Source organism: Crocodylus siamensis, chromosome 2, assembly GCF_052110815.1.
Source record: "Crocodylus siamensis isolate JL-2025a chromosome 2, ASM5211081v1, whole genome shotgun sequence".
In the NCBI taxonomy this organism is placed as follows: Eukaryota; Metazoa; Chordata; order Crocodylia; family Crocodylidae; genus Crocodylus; species Crocodylus siamensis.
In genome coordinates, this window is record NC_143396.1 from 8,420,069 (window position 1) to 8,434,272 (window position 14,204).

The 14,204-nt window shown below is 57.9% G+C and overlaps 1 protein-coding gene across 1 annotated transcript; it reads right to left on the reverse strand.

Annotated features, from left to right (window-relative positions):
• Nucleotides 1-6: 6 nt before the first annotated feature.
• On the reverse strand, nt 7-13,539 carry SMYD5 (SMYD family member 5). Its single transcript, XM_090035120.1, has 13 exons — nt 13,411-13,539; nt 12,104-12,212; nt 10,606-10,745; nt 9,279-9,400; nt 8,271-8,340; nt 7,081-7,185; nt 6,178-6,240; nt 5,225-5,295; nt 4,616-4,722; nt 4,236-4,292; nt 2,238-2,332; nt 1,730-1,800; nt 7-991 (listed from the first exon to the last, which is right to left on the reverse strand). Exons 1-13 carry the CDS (start codon nt 13,504-13,506, stop codon nt 853-855), a joined length of 1,245 nt encoding a protein of 414 aa, XP_089891246.1. The 5' UTR covers nt 13,507-13,539; the 3' UTR covers nt 7-852.
• Nucleotides 13,540-14,204: the final 665 nt, after the last annotated feature.

The following is a 14,204-nucleotide window of genomic DNA, read 5'->3' on the forward strand; positions in this document are numbered from 1 at the left end:
CAGCTCATTTCCCACTCAAAAAGCCTAAGCCCTGGGGACACCCAGAGAGCGGCCAAAGCCCTGCCGTGCCCAGCGACTCCCACGGGGCCTCTCAGCCCAGGGTGGGGGTCACCAGCGTGAGCACAGAGCAGGAAGCAGGTGGATCAGAGCCCAGGAGCAGAGACGTCCTTGTCCCCCCCCCCGCATCGCAAAGCTACTCAACCTGTCCCTTGCTGGTGCCCCGACCATCCGCCCCCGAGTGCTGCAGAGCTGGTGTGGCTGTGCACAGACCTCAGCAGCCTGACATCCTCCCTCCCCACCCAGCAAGGCGAGGGAAGCACCATCCTCCACCCATTGCACACAGAGCTGGAGCTAATTGCCCATGCACGTGACTGGTTCTAGCAGCCAGTCACCCCCACCGCTCTGCCTACATCAGTCTCCACAAGGTTAAACCTCTTTCCTCACCCACCCCTGCCCAGACACTCGGTCCCTGCCTCCCTAGTTGTCAGATTATCGTTGCATCAAATAGCGGCTGCTTCTCACTGGATGAGGCCACGTGCAAGGCCCTGCCCCAGCGTGTGGAGCTGCGTGCTCACCAGTGCAGGGGTCCCCCCCGGCCTGCCCCACACGCGGCTGTGATGCTCAGGTGCTGCGGCAATAGTGGCAGGACACTCGCGACCTGTCCAGTGCGTCACGGAGCAGCGGGGCTGATGGCCCAGCGGCATCCGCACCCAGAGCCCAGCCCTGCCTGACCATACGTCCCTCCCACCCCGCCACGACACCAGCACTGGGCAGTGCCAAGGTGTGCTCCCCCCGCCATGCATTCCCAGCCTGCTGGGAGCCCAAGGAGCCCCGCGCCCCCCAGGGCCAGGATCAAACGTCCGTCATCTCATCCTCCAGCTCCGCGTCATCCGTCTCGCCCTCCAGCTCCTCGTCCTCCTCCGATGTCACGTCGGGGTCTTCGGCTTGCGCCAGACACCTGGGGCACGAGCAGGTGAATAGGTAGTTTTCCCTGCGTGGGGTGGGAGGAGAAAGGAAGCCATGTCACAGGCAGCACTAAGAGCTTCCCACTCGAGACAGGGGGCTCCTGCCTCTCCTAGGAGCCGGGAGGGGCCCAGAGAGCAGGGCCAGCCCCGACTCCGTGCAGCATGTGCACGTGCCCATCCTGCTTGAGCACTGTGTGCATGCTGCAGGGGGGTGGTCACAGTGCCTGCCCACATACCAGAGGGCTGCCTGAGCATAAGCACACCCCCTGTACAGGCCTCCTCCTGCCCGTCAGGCTGAGAGCAAAGGCATCACATGCCACACCACAGCAGCCACCCTCTCCCTGTCTGGACACAGCCCTGCTGCCACACTGCATGCCCACTGTGGGTCAAGGCTGGCACAGCTGTGGCAACAGCTGTCCTGCAACACAGACAGGCCTGGAGAGGTGATGGCAGCAGGAAACACTGCGCCCAGGATGGGGATGGCATGGAACAGCTCCTAGCTTTCCCCAGTGCCATGGCCAGCATGGCTGGTCGGGGGAGGGATGTGTGCACACATGTGTGTGCACACGTGTATATGCTAAACCCACTCCGCTTCGCTGGACTGAAGGGCACATGGCTAGAAGATGCAGTTGCATGCAAAGAAAGGGTGAGCTGGTGGACCCTGGAAGAGGCAAGGATGCAGACGGGCATTCAGGAATCCCCCTGCCCCTCCCCATGGCTGCTTCTACCCCGGGGTTTTCTTCCCTGACGGTGCCTGGCCCTACCGGAGTATCTTGTGTCGGCTGTGCCTGCTCCGGTCCCGCTGGCAGCACTCCAAGTAGCTAATGCAGATTTCCTGTGAAGGCAAGGGAGAGGCAGCCCCACCTGAGACATGTCCCGTCAAATAAACGCCTGGTGCAGGACAAAGAGGGTAAAGGGGGCAGGAGGCTCTTTCCAGGACAAACCCAGCCATTCCCTCTGGACAAGGCACCGAGAGAGGACGGAGCCCAGCGGGCCTTTCTGCGAGAGGTGCGATAAGGGGGCAGGACTGCAATCTGTGGGCCCTCGAGCCCCCGTTTTAGTGGGATCAGTCCTCCTGGGCTCCAGGGACAACCACAGCATCCAGCGAGGTCCAGCGACCCCAAGAGGGAATCAGTCCTCAGCTCTGATGCCGACTGCCTGTTGGACCTTGGGCTAGTCACTTCAACTCTTCCTCAGTTTCCCCACCTGGACAGAATGGGCATCACCTCAGGTGGGTCCCGTGGGAGGAGTGGTGCAGGGTTCGGCCCTCACCTCTCCTGCCTTGATGTCCTCCAGGGCGGTGAGGTGGAGGAGGAAGTTGTTGTCCGGGAAGGAGGTCTCGGCATTGGGGATGCAGCTGTGGTTACCTGCCGCGAGGAGGAGACGGGCACAGGAGGAGAAGAGTTAAGAGGCAGTGACGGGAGTGCCCCAGACCTCCCCATCCCCACAGCCCACACGCGCTGAGCCTGGGCACACAGGAGGCGCCAAGTCCAAGCTCACCCACACCACTGCCAAGCCCTACAGTGTGGGTGAGGGGGACGCTGCCTGCTAAGACCTGGGCCACCCCACCCTCCCTTGCACTCAGAGCTACCAGACGGCCGGCAGGCAAGAAATGGCTTCTGTCCCTTCCACGCTGATGCAAAGCTGGGGCAAGAGGCCTTGGATGCTGAACCAGGGATACTTAGCCCATGGCTTCAGAGCTACATACGGCTCCAGCCGGCAGCTCCTGAGTCACCCATGGGTGCTGCAGGTTTCCCTTCAGAGCTGGAGGAGCTCCCGCGGGGCGTGCAGGTTATAGGGGCACCTTGGTTACTGGAGGGTCTGAACCCTGCCTGGGCTCCCCACACAGAGCTGAATGGGATCAGAAAAGATGGGGAACGCATTCCCCTCCTAAACCCCAGCTGCTTTCTCTGCCACAACCCTCTGCACCCTCCTCACTGCACCCCAGCCATGTTCACCCCCTTTTCCCCCCAGAGGGGATAACTTCTCCTGATTCCCTGAAGAGCCCTCTCTGCGCTGCCCCTCCAGAGCTCTGCAACCCCAGGTTGCCTTGCCACCAACACTGCACATCATCCCTGGACGCATCCTGGGGCCATTCAATGCCATTTTTCCCTCACACAAGCTGGCATGAGCCCTTCCCCAGCTTAGACCTAAAACAGCTTCCTCAGCACATTACATCTGCCCCCTGGCCTGCAAGAAAAAGCTAATCTGGGTCCCGAGGGACATCCTGTCCCCAAGGCACCCAGCATACGTCAGGCCCTGAGAGAAACACGATGCTTTGGAGCTCTCTTTAGCTTGAGGTCCCTGATTTGTCCCGTGGGGTCATTTCTAAAGCACTATGTCACGTGCGACAGGCAGCAGGTGAAAGGCTGCAATACCCTATCCGGATCATGGATAGCAGCTCACGAACACTGAGGTTTGGTGTAGCGGGTTGTCAGTTCGTATAACAGTCTTTATTTCCCTGGGGAGCAAATTTGCCCCATTTAACACAACTTGAACATCAGCAACCAAACAAATACAAACAATGAAGGGTTAACTCACACTCCGTGGTCTTTCCCAGACCCTGAGAGAGTATCCTGGCTCAATGCTGTAGTCTGTAGCCATCCCTCTCTCTAGCTTTCTTCCCTGGGAGCTTTTAACTTCCTCTGGGCCAGCCAATTATCCCATCAGCTGGCCCAGTCCTCCTAGGCAGGCCTGTAATCACTTTCTTATCCCCTGCAGCTGGGCTGCAGCCCCTGAGACCTGCAGCCTGTTAGTTAGTTTGTGGGGCTGGAAGTATCAGAGAGCTAGTTTGCAAACAGCAGCCTTCGAAAAATGTCCCAGATACCAGCACAGGTACTTGGATATGAGGAGGTAGATCAGACTGGGGCCAGCCCAGCCAAGGGGCATCTCTAAAACACCCAAATACAGTCAGCTTTCACTGATCCAAGCTCCACAGGACTGCCCCCCGCTCCTATATGCAAAACATCCAAGCATGTGAGCCTTTCATATTATAAACTAGCACCGAGAAAGAGGAACAGAGCCACAGAACAATACAGACCCCTTCTAATAATAACTACACGACAAACCCAGCTGGCTGGTGTCTCTGCATGCACCTCCCCACTCGTACACCTGCGGGCATGCACTTGTGTATGTTCCCGGTGACCAGGCTGGGCATTTACATGGGCTTAGGAACAAAGTGCAGCCCAGCCAGGGTCTGCTATGGCTGAACGCAATTAGCTCAGCCAGGGACATGGGCAGCACTGACCCCTCCCCTGTCCTGGTACTTACAGCAGCTCTGCAGCACGTACAGCCCCGATCCCTCGCAGTTCAGGAAGTCCCCGGTCTCTGCAGCAGAAAGGGGTTGTGATGGCACTGACAGCATTCCCCCCAGGCAAAGCACGGGCATGGGGCTTCGCCACGACACCCGGCACCACTGGGCTTGGAGACCAGAGAGCAGGCCCAGCACTTGGACCACCAGGTGGGACAACCCAGAGAACAACAGGCAACCCAGAAGGCTCCTGGCCCCCTCTGCACCCACAACATGGCATCCAGTATAGCCCATCAACAGCGCTGGTCCATGCAGCCCATGGTGGGGTCACACCCAGGAGCTCACCCCTCAATAGGCCCCCCTGGGAAGGTCGCCAGGGACCCCAGCCAGCAGCCACTACCTTTCTCGATGTCCTTATAGAGCTGGTCTATGAAGGCGTCCAGCTGCTTTCTCTCTTGTAGGGGCAGCTCCAGCGCATCACAGCCATGGACCCACTGACTCAGGGAGCTGGGGAAAACCGAACAAAGCATGGCTGTGCTTCCGGAGGTCCGTGCATGGGAAGGCCACAAAGCCAAGAGCACGGCATGTACTGTGAACACACGCGTCCTTGATAGCACAGGAAGGGATCGTGCCCAGCGGCCTGGACTTTAGCCGTCGCTCACCTTCTTCAGCACAGACCCCACTCAAAGGCCGAGCATCTCCTGCTTCCAGGGCTCAAAAGATTAAACCGTTCGCCAAAGCCACCAGCTTTGAGGCGGCTCACGCCTCCAGGAGGGGTTTGGATGCCAGTCCCAGCCCAGGTTACGGGATGAAGGGTCTTTCAAAGAACCCCAGAGATGCCGAGGGTCTCTTCCCCCTTTTCTATCAGGCAGTGGGGCCCTGCATAATTTCTCCTGATTCCCTGAAGAGCCCTCTAAGTGCTGCCCCCTCCAGAGCTCTGCAACCGCAGGTTGCCTTCTCACCAACACTGCACATCATCCCTGGATGCAACAGGCCTATCATGCCCTACCTGGTCCCGATGCCTTGGCCGTTGGTGCCTACCAGGGCAAAGAGTGACTGAAACCCTTTAGGAGTAAACCACTGTTGGAAAGAGAGACAGACACATGCACCAAGTGAGGCAAGCTGCAAGACTGCTGCCCCCTCGTATGCTACATGCAGTCACTGGCGTTAAGTGGGGGACTGAGGGAGGCGGCCTAGGAACCGTTCACCGATGCTGTTGGGGCTGTTAACAAGGGGTCTTGGCTCCTCTGGGACCTAGTTTCATCATCCTGCCATGGAGGCCTGGATACCACAGGGAGAAGGAACTCCCCAGGAGAGGACTCACCCTGGGGAAACTGAGGCATGGAGCATCACAGCCTCATTTCCAGCAGGGTCTCCAGCAGGAAGAAAGGGTCTTTGGATGCCTAGCCGGCCTAGCTGTAAACTCCCCCAGCAACGAGAAGCTATTCCTCCGGCTCCCGGGGTCAGGAGAGCACTCACACTTGGTCTCCCCTTTTCCTCCCCACATTGCTCTCTCTGCCCCGCCGGCCTTCCCTAGACAACTTCTCCCCGTTCCCAGCATTTGCAGCTGTCTGGGATGGACTGACTGGCTGGTGCCCACCCAGCCCCGGTCTCTCCAGGTCCCGCTGTCGCCAAGGCAGATGCCCATCTTGCTGCATTGCGGCAGGTTGCCTTTGCAACCACGGGGAGGGGGGGATGCCGAGTGTGTTCCACACAGGGGCAGGGCAGGATACCTCTGCGACCCCTCCCCTGAATAATTTATCCCTTTAGGGCTCGGGCCCCTGCTAGCCCAACTGAGGCAAGGCAGCAATGGGCTCTCAGGGGGATTCTCCCTTCTCCTTGCAGCCGGGAAGGAGGGAAGCGGAGCACGGTGCTCATGGGGGGCTGAGGGACAAGGGCAATGAAGGGGCTGTCCCTGCTCTGGGACCCCAAGGGCTCTGCAGAGAGAAGCTCCCCACTCACCCTGCCGAGACGCTCCTCATACAGGGCTTCTGCAAAGAGCGGCCGCAGGAGCTCCAGCTGGCCCTGGGGGGGCAAAGCAGCACAGTCAGGGCAGGGAGGAAGCCCGAAGGGTCCCTTGTCCCACTGCCCCCCCCACCACGCTACCTGGTCTGAGCCCCCCACCCTAGGCCAAGAGACATCCAAGCCCACTTTTGCTGGGCCAGTTGGGTAGGATGCTCTGAGGCTCCAGACCGTGCTGTTGTTGGGTAGCAGATCACGCTTTTGCTGGCTCGCTCCCAGCTGTCCTGGCCTTCCCGTAGCAGGTCAGCACAGGCCAAGCACGGAGCAGCCTCCTGCCACAGGGCATAACAGCCACAACAGCCGGCTATACCCCAAGCAGAACCGGCATTTTCTCCTGGACATCGACTGCTAGAGGCTTGCGCTTTGTTGCGGGGCTGCTGTCTCCCAGCACTGGCCTAATCCCGGACCATGGTGCTGGTGCAGCATGGCAGAGGGCTTGCACGCGTGCGATCTTCCACAGCAATGGGAGAGAAATTCTGGGATCCTCACAAGTTGCCCTCACGCAGCAGGGCTGGGAGGAGCCTCTTCCCGGCAAGTTTCTGGGTCCAGAGGTATTCAGCCTCTATCCCATGGGTCAGATCTGGCTCACGGAGGTGTCATTCAGCCTGCGGGGCTCCCCACCGGTTCTGAAATTTAGCAGGGGTGGGGGTGGACTGACCCCACACCACAACCCTTGCACCTGTAAGGCCAGAAGTTTGGGCACGGTGCCCTCATCCATGCTCCTGCCCGGGGTAGGGGGTGATGCTGTGTGACCTCCTCAGGTCTCCCACTCCCACAGCCCCGTTTATCTAGGATCCCATCCCCCTTAAGGCCCCAAGCACTGAGGGAAAGCACAGCCCTGACCTTAAACTTGTCCCCCAAGAGTTTGTGGATGATCTCCTCCTCTTCATTGGCCGTTTTGCTGCAGAACTGGGAAAAAAGCTTTATCCACCAGTCCTTGTCCTTGGCCTGAAACCAAAGAGCAGAGATTCACAGTCCAGCTCTTCCCTTGCTGGGGGTGGGGGTGGGGGTTAGGAGGGGCTGGGAGAGGTGGGATGGAAGTGATCCAGGGAGCAGGAGATGCAGGTCTGTGGGCAACCCTGACCTGACTGCTGCCATTTCCACAGGGATGTTTTACTCTGGGATTAAGAGAGCATGTGCCAGAGAAAGAAGGGGAGGATGGTGTGGAGATCCAGGTTCAAGTGCTACTGTCCCCATGTGACCCTGGGCAAGCCACTCTGTGCCTCAGTTTCCCCACCTGTAGAACAAGGACTCTTGAGGGGTGCTGCGAGGAGATCTGGGCCACACACTCAGTGCACAGCAACCGGACTATTCAAGAACTGGGCAAAGGAAGCTGGAGGAAGGGGGTACAGAAGCACTGGCAGGACAACAGCTTCTGTTCTGGGCAAATTTGGCCACCCCTTGCAAGGCAGAGGGGAGCCACCAACAAGGCAGCGCTTTGCCCCTCTATGCTTTTGCAACACAAACTCATGGATGCCAGCACTGGGTAGTTCAGCGGCTGCTGAGCACACCCTGGCACCACTGGAAAGATGCCCTGAGCCTGAAGGACGTGTCTCATGAAAACCACCAGAAAGATGCGCCCACCCCAGAAGAGTCTTGGGCTGTCTGCTCGGGGAACTCGCAGGCATGAGGGAGATCAGGGTTCAAATCCTAAGCCAAAACCATGAAGAGCAGGGACCTGAACCAGGGTCTTGCTCAACCCGGGTGCACGTCCGCAACACCAGGCTGCTCTACAATGCGTCTCATCCCAACCAGAGCTCTGTCCAGACTAATCTACCCCCACAGGCAGCTTCAGCATTTTCTGATGCCAAACTCTTTCATCAAAAATATCTCCAACCAACCAAGTCCTTCTCTGCCGCCCCTTTTCTTAGCACATAACAGTTGTGGAGATGGAAAGCAAGCATTGCACCTCATTAACAACAGGGACCTGTCATTCCTGCCCTGGCTGGCAAGCCGCCTTGTTAACTGGGAGAAAAGAGAAAGGAGATATAAAAGTGCACCTAGGTGCACAAGCAGCAAGCGGAGGAACGCACCTGTTTGACTGTAGCCACCATCCTTGCCATCAGCATGATGCTTGAAGTCTCTGGAGGATAATGGATGTTTCTGTAAGGGAAGGGAGAGACGGAGAGAGAGATGAGCCGAGATGTCCTGGCACAGAAAGGAAAAGCTTGATCTCCAGAAGCAGACAAAGGACCCCCACACCCCCACCATTTGTGCTCATGCATTATAGTGACCCAGCCATCCCAAAGATGGGCTGAACCTAATTCAGATATAACAGGTTTATCAGGAGAACGTGCCGAGTCCCTTCCCCTCCTATCCCTTCTCTGTCTTGACTATTTAGCCTGTAACATCTTTATTTTCTGCTACACATCCATGCAGCACCCGGAGTCCAGTTCTGACAGGAGACTGGGTGCAACGAAGGGCAACAGAGAAGGCAGCTGTCTGCGGTGCTTCGGAGAGGGCTGATCCTGTCTGGAGCAGGCGCTGGACTAGCTGCGACCTCCCAAGGGCCCTGCATGTCTATCAAATTTGGCAAGTCCTTGTTGGCTGATGGTAAAGGATGTGACTGGAGTGCAAGAAGTGGGGCTAGGTGCTACCTCTCCCTCCGCCCTGTGCCTCGATTCTTTTGCTTGGAGTCGGGGACAATCCTCCCCATTCTGCCTCACAGGGCCGACATGAAGCTCACTGCAGAAGCCCATGCATGGCCATAGAGAGCTGCTGTGTCTAACAGATGCCCTGCGGGTCCCTGCGGAGGGGATCAGGCCTCCTCCACCATACGTCTCGGCCTCTGTAGACCTGGCAAGGACTCTCCTTCAGCTCCAGCAGTACAGGCTTGGGGACATGGGGAGCAGAGTTGTCCCACGGCCACCATGAGGACAGTGACACTAAGGAGAGGAGAGGTGGCCTGGGGCGTCTTACATCATTACTGCATCGACCGCGGTGGTTGTGGCTCAGCTGTACCCAAGCACCCCTCTCCAAACCCTCCCAGCCCCACTCTTCCCAGGGCAGCCCTGCTCTCCACTCCTTAGTCGTGCCCCTACCTCCAGGCCTCCTGCAGCTTGTTGAGGGGATGCATGGGGTCCTCCCTGGATGGCCCGAGGCACAGGACCTGGTGGTACTGCTCCAAGGCAGACTGCCTGCACGCGGCACTGCAGTACGTCACCTGAAGAGCAACGGTGATAATGACCCACGGTCCCCATCGCAGGCCGTTCTTAAAGGCCAGCCATTTCTAGGGAGGTAGCTGTGGCAGGAAGGAGGGGTGTGAGGAGGGGATTCCTAGGAACAGCGGTGCCTCCGGCCTGTCTGGCTCCCCTTCGTGCAGTGATTCTCAATCGGGGTGCCAGGACACTCCGGGGTGCTTTGAGATCCTTGCTGCAGGGAGCCGCACCATGTTAGCACTGTTAGGTACACAAACATGATTCACACGATCAACCCAGGGACTTCATCTAGGAATCCAGAGCGTTCAAAAACCACGGTGCCCTGGCGCGGTCTTCCCAACTTCTTTGTAACAAAAATGGGATGGGCAAAATATGGCCTGCAGGTTGGATTCAGCCTGCCAAGGTATCTATCCAGCTCATGGCAAGTCCCTTGGACCTGCCCAGCTCGGGCATGGGGGGCAGCCCGGACCATGGTGCTTGTGCCTGGTCCCACTACCCACAGGTGCATGGTGGGGCAGTGGCCAGACTCGGCTCCCGACAGCTCACTCTGCCTGTCTCCATCTCCGCTGCCAGCCCCGCTGCCTGGGTACCCTGACCCATCCACGGCGCTAGATGGAGCAGGTGGGCAGGCAGGGTTTCCCAGGCATCATCCGGACAGATGCAACGGGGCCTCAGGCAAGCGGGGAGGGACTTCCAGGAGCAGGATGAGCGGGTCGGGGCCAGGACTGCAAGGGGGTGACAGCGCGGGGCTAGCACCATGATCCGCTCCCTGCACACCCCTGCAATGGGCACCAGGCCAGGTCAGCACCCCCTACTCCCCAGCCCACAACAGCTCACCAACACTCCTTAAGTGGCCTTCCAGCCCAAATCATTCCCTGTCCCTGCTCTAGGATTTTTCTCTAGTCAAAAAATGAGTGAAAACCAAGAGCCGGCATTTTCCGAGGGGGCTTCGAGTCTATCCAAGGGGGCCTTGAGGCTAAAAAGGTTGAAAACCGCTGCTCTAGTGCAAAGCGTCAAGCCTGGAAGAGCAGGGGCAGCAAAAGCACCCAGGGGACTCCTCCCTCGGACAGAAGCTGAAGGCTGCTACCCTGCGAGGGGGACGTATCCCCAGGCTAAGTGGCCCAGCGGGGTCTTGTCCAGCCAGCTGCTCTCTCAATCAAGAACTTAATGCACCCCCCTGAGAAAGGCAGTGAGGTTACCAGTGCTTTACCTGGCACTGCGGGCACTGCTGATGCAAGTCTTTCCGGATGCCGCACTGCTCCGGGTGAGGCAGCGCCTGGTAGCTCTTCCCCAGCAGCCTCTGCGCGTTCTCCTCCGCCGTCTCCAGGGCCCGCAGGCAGTGATCGCAGGCTGGGGGAGAGAGGACAGACCCAGCGGGCCTGGGCTTAGGGCTTCTCCTTCTAGAAAGCCTGGCTCCAGTAACGGCAGCGGGGACGTCCTGATTGGCAATAGCTCCGAGTCTGGACCGCAAACCCACTGGGCACAAAACAACCCAGCCTGCCCTGCCCCGCGCCTCATCCGGCTCCTGGCTGCGTCCGTGTCGTGGCCCGAATACCGATGTGTTCAGAAACATCCCGACACGCAGAGCCCCTGCTCTCCCAGGCTGCCGACCCCTCTCCCCACCTTCTTGGTTCTTTCTTTTCACTGCAGATCTGAGCTGGAAACCCTTTTTGCCCCAGTGGGAAGCCCCGACAGTCTCTTCTCATCTGTTCTCGTTGTTGTTTAGCCTTGAAAAGCATTCAGGGGCTGCTGGGACAAAAGGCGCCCTGCACAGCCACGCCATGCACCACAACAGGGTTCACTAACATCATCACCCAGACCAGTGAGGGAGTCAACCTTTTTGGTAGGCATGCCATAAATTAGCCACACACCCTCTCCAAGTGCCACTCTGATCCTCCCCCCTGCCTTATCTGCTGCTCTGCTTTCTACTCCCCACCCCAGGCTGCCACATGCCATGTGCTGAGGCCACCTGTGCCACTCGCTGGCCACCCCGATCTAGACAGACCAAAGCAACACGGACTCCCAGCTTCTTTGAGCAGTGATTTTATCCAGCTTTCGAATCACACCAGGGTTCCTGGGATCGGCATTTTTCTCTCTTCTGGTCAGCGGTCGAAGGCCAGAGCTTGGGAACGCTCCCTACTCTGGAAAGCGCTTGCACGGGTCTGGCTGGGGTGGAGGCAAAGGACGGCCAGGAGAGATCAAATCTCAACATCACATCTTCCTGGCCATCACCTTGCTCTTTGCATCCCTCGCTTGATTTCCAGAATGATTTGGAGGAGACATATCATAACCTGCAATACCTACGGAAGGAGGGTTTACACCCCCTCGAAGCTGAGGTGTATGGATGGCATAAAAGCAATTATTTTCAGCACGGACATCTGTCTTTACTGTACAACTCCTGCCCTGAGCAGGAAGGTGGACTCGCTGACCTCCTGAGGTCCCTTCCAGCCCTACCATTACTCTTTTAAACTACCAGCACCTTGCTTAATCTGGACCCAAGGCTGAATACGGCCATATGCAGCCTTCTAGCCCTGATGTGGCCTGTGGGCCGACAGGAAAATATACTTAAGGCTAAATATAAGCAAGAGGACATTCCCCCATGGGCAAGACTAAGGCACAGTCATATCTGGGTCCCTGCTTCCTTCCCTGGCTGCATCACCCCGCTCAGCAAATGGTCCTGGGGGGTTCAAGTCCAGGAGCACCCTTACCTTTGTAGTTGTACCACGCGTTCCAGAGGAACTGGGAAGACACCACGGGCTTCTCCATGAAGATCGTTTCCCCTTTACGGATGTCCCTGGTGGCAAATAAGCCCTTCCCCTTTGGATGGAGACACAAGAGTCAGAAGAGGTCATTTTGTGGGGGTTCCCAGGGCAGCTGCCCCATTGCTCTGGCTTTCTCCAGGTCCCAGGGACACTACTGCCATAGGTCCCCGTACCCACCGCACCAAGGTCTGGTACGCTCAGAGCATCCTACCCACTGCAACTAGCCCCACTATCATCTCGCTCCAAGGCCAGTGCCTGCCCTGAGCTAAATCCCCCCATCCCAAACCTGCGGGGCTTAAAATCCAGCCCCAAATGTGGCTCAAGTCCCTGAGCAACTCGACCCCGAAGTCCACAACAAACATCCCGCTGACCCCAGGAACGCCAGGCTCTGCCCTCCCTAGTGCCAGATGGGCTCTTTCACCCACAAGGACCACAACGTATTTTGCAAGCGAATTATAAAGGCTTGTTCTGTCCACCCTTGGGATGCAGAGACCTGCAGGATGGGATACGGTACTGGGCAGACGAGGCCCCTCCACCAATATTTCAATACACAGAGGATGAAACTTGGGGGACCGTGCACCCCAGTGTCCCAGTTTGGCCTCCATTAGTAAACTGATTTTCCCCTCTGTCTGCAAAAAAAAAAAAGGTCTAGGGCTGTCGTCACTGCAAGGCATTTGCTCTTTTCTTTTATGTTATCGCTGGGGATGCTCCGAGCCGAGAGTCCCTCCTACGCCCCGCAGGAATTCAGCTTGCAGGACCTTCCACCCTGCCTGGACAGGGTGTAAAACGGGGTTTACGCTCCCCTTCCCTGGGGCTGCTCCCAGGTGTAAAGTCATGCAGCACAGCACGGATGCAAAGCATCAGACCCCGCAGTGGCAGCTGGCCCCTGGGCTGAGATCAGCCAGGCAGAGCACAACCCAAATTCATCGCAGCGCAGAGAAGCAACCCCCAGACCCGGTATCAGAGTCCACAACCCCCTGCTAACACGCACCGCAGCCCTGACCCCCCCCTGCTTCCACATCTGGGCTTCACCCTCCCCCCAAATACATGCACAGCTGCAGGAGCGGGACCCCCAGCGCTGCCGAGCTGCAGCGAGGACGCGGGAAGGAGGCGCCCCGAGCCCAGGGGCGGGCAGGCGGCCCTGGGGAGACGCAGGCCGGGGCTGCACCAGCCAGGAAGGCTCCAGCTGCCCAGGGGCAGGGAGAGCGGGCCAGCGGGCTGCAGCCAGCGCAGGGCGGGGAGGCCGGGCCCACCTTGGCATTGTTAATGAACCGCACTTCCACCACCGCCCGGGCTCGGCCGGCCGGATCCACACAAAAGGAGAACATGTCACCCATGGACGCAGCCATCTTGAGCCTGCAACCTCCCAACTCTGACCTGCTGGGGAAGCAGGAAATCCTACCCCCTTCCTCCTCCTCCTCCTCCTCCCTCCCAGCCCCAGGCAATGCAAGCTGGGATGCAGAGGGCCAGGGTGCTCCCCCCCCCCGGGCGGGGACTGACTGCAGCAGCTGCAGGAGGGCCGGGCCTGGGCCTGGGCCTGGGCCTGGGGGGAGATGCAGGAGAGCGGCTGGGGGGGGGGCACAGCCCCAGGTGCTGCAGGCCAGCAACCGGAGGGGGGGGGGGGGCCTTCCTCGCCACACCTGCGGGTCGTCTGACATCTGCATTAATGGGAGCCGGGTTTAAAGGGGAATCGGTTAGGTGCACTAGACCCCGGCTCTTGCTTAGCACTTGCTTGCTCATTCTTTTATATATATATATCTATATAAATAGATATATATATTTATATAAATAAAGCATATATATAACATATGTAAAACTATTACATGTGCATATATAATTATTATGTGTGCGTATGTATAAGTATATATTGCCTAAGTTATGAAATAAAGCATATATATAGCATGTAAAATTATTACATGTGTATATATGTTATTATATGTGCGTATGTATAAGTATATATTGCATAAGTTATGAAATAAAGCATATATAGAGCATGTAAAATTATTACATGTGCATATATAATTATTATATATAATAATGTCCGTAT